The sequence below is a fragment of the Charadrius vociferus genome, unplaced genomic scaffold (genome assembly GCF_000708025.1).
Source record: "Charadrius vociferus isolate BGI_N301 unplaced genomic scaffold, ASM70802v2 scaffold143, whole genome shotgun sequence".
NCBI lineage: Eukaryota > Metazoa > Chordata > Aves > Charadriiformes > Charadriidae > Charadrius > Charadrius vociferus.
The window spans coordinates 11,697-13,519 of record NW_009647737.1 but is presented as its reverse complement, the minus strand read 5'-3'; the positions used below and the strand labels follow the sequence as shown (position 1 = coordinate 13,519).

The 1,823-nt window shown below is 64.9% G+C and overlaps 1 protein-coding gene across 1 annotated transcript in view; it reads right to left on the bottom strand.

The window, feature by feature from the left end:
- Positions 1 to 26: 26 nt before the first annotated feature.
- The window catches only part of PDE2A (phosphodiesterase 2A, cGMP-stimulated), a gene marked incomplete at its 5' end in the record, with an annotated part of 3,109 nt that continues 1,312 nt past the window's right edge, over positions 27 to 1,823 (bottom strand). The window contains 7 exons of the mRNA XM_009881819.1: positions 27 to 249; positions 459 to 565; positions 718 to 756; positions 1,051 to 1,163; positions 1,336 to 1,435; positions 1,565 to 1,639; positions 1,779 to 1,819. Coding sequence (XP_009880121.1) covers positions 27 to 249; positions 459 to 565; positions 718 to 756; positions 1,051 to 1,163; positions 1,336 to 1,435; positions 1,565 to 1,639; positions 1,779 to 1,819 — 698 coding nt within the window. The remainder of the gene's footprint in view (positions 250 to 458; positions 566 to 717; positions 757 to 1,050; positions 1,164 to 1,335; positions 1,436 to 1,564; positions 1,640 to 1,778; positions 1,820 to 1,823) is intronic.

Sequence of the window (1,823 nt, the reverse complement as noted above, 5' to 3'; positions counted from 1 at the left end):
CCCCCCCCCGCCATCCGTCACCCTCCTCACTCGGCCCCCGCCTCGGGCTGCCCCACATCGGGCTCCAGGCAGCCGTTGAGTTGGGGGTCGGGAGCTTGCGGGTCGTATTCCTCATCCAGAAAGTCCAGGGAGTTGTTACTGGGCAAACCCCGGATGGTGAATTTGTGGGACACCTTCGTCCACTGCTCCCGGTTGCTGGCCACCCTCTCGTAGAGCTCCGCCGCCTTGGGGAAGAGGTCCTGCAGCAACCTGGGGAGGGGGGACACGAGCGGGGAGAGGGAGGGGACACCCCATCAACATGAGGTTGCACCCCCTCGGTTGGGTGTAACCTTCCTCCCCACTGCTTGAAACCCCCCAAACGTCTGCAAGACCCCGTGTCCAGCGCCACCAGTCCCACCCTGGGGTGGTAAGGAGGGAGAGGGACCCCCCTGACCCCGGCGCCGGCCCCGGGGGCTCACTTGTAGATGGGCATGGCGATGTGCTCCATGAAGCTGATCTGCAGCTCGGGGATGTAGGCTTTCTCCCGGTCCATCATCTCCAGTGGGCGGTTGCCCATGGCCTTCTCCTGCAGCGGTGGCAAGGTGGGGGTCAACTCCGGTGGCCATCCCATCCCCATTCCCAGGAAAAACCTTCCTTCCTGTCCCCTCCCACCTAGTCCAAGCCCTTCCAAGAGCGTTGGCCAACCCCAACCTTGCCCCAAGCCCTGATGCTACCTACCAGGTCACCCTGGGAGAAGAACTCCTTGTAGATCAGCTCCTGCAAGGGACAGGTTGTCAGCGTGGGGTGGAGGCATGCCGGGGGTGACCCCCCACCCCACCCCACCCCACCTGCCCTCCAGACCCCTCTCCACGGCTTCAGGAGAATGGCTCTGTGTTGGGTAGGGACAAGGTCCTGGCATGGGTGGCTGCTGGGTGGTCTCCATGGGGCACGACGCCACTGGGAGGGACAGGTTGGGCCCCGGCACCTGGGGGACCACGTGGGCACCTCGGGGTGGGCAGCGGGGTGGCATTTGTGGGGCAGGGGCGGTCAGCCCCATGGTGTGGCACTCACCGCGATCTTCCTGGTGGTCTTCCAGCCCTTGGTCTGGTCGGAGAGGTCGCAGGAGGTCATGAGCAAGCAGAGCAGAAGGCTGCGGTGCTGCTTGTTCTTGGGGTCGTAGCCCACTGCCGGGCAGGGAGTGGGGCAGGGGTTGGGGTGGGGGGCTCGGGAAGGAGCCCCACAGCCCTCATCACCCACCCCACCCCCCCACCGGGACTTTGGGGACATCTAGGTCCTGCCGTGCCTTGGTGGGCTGAGTTCCCACCACAATCCCAACCCCAAGGACGGGAGAGTCACCTTCTGCCATCTTCTGGAGGTCCTTGAAGATGCGCAAGTGGTGAGCCAGGTCGGTGGCCAAGATGATGTCCCTCATGAGGTCCAGCATACGCTGGTAGTCCTGCAGGACCGCAGGCAAAGCGGTGGTGTGATCAGCTCCGTGGCCCCACCAGCCCCGGCGTCCCAAGGACCGCATTTGAGGGATGGGGAACCGGGAAGAAGTGTCCGGGGATGGGATGGAAGAGCTCACCTTGCGGGAGAAGTGGTCGAAGATGTTGCAGCCCTGACTGTTGAGGATGGCGATGGCTTGGGCGAAGTGGTGCCTCTGCGGGAGAAGCCGGGGCGGTGGGAACGGGCAGGGAGCGGGCAGGGTGCAGGCAGCGGTGCTGCCGCATCGCCGGACCACCGGAGAACCGGGCAGTGGGGAGGGTTGTTTTTTTTTTTGGCGGGGGGGGACACCTTACCTCCATGACGGAGGCCTCCGAGCTGTACAGCGGGGCCAGGACTGA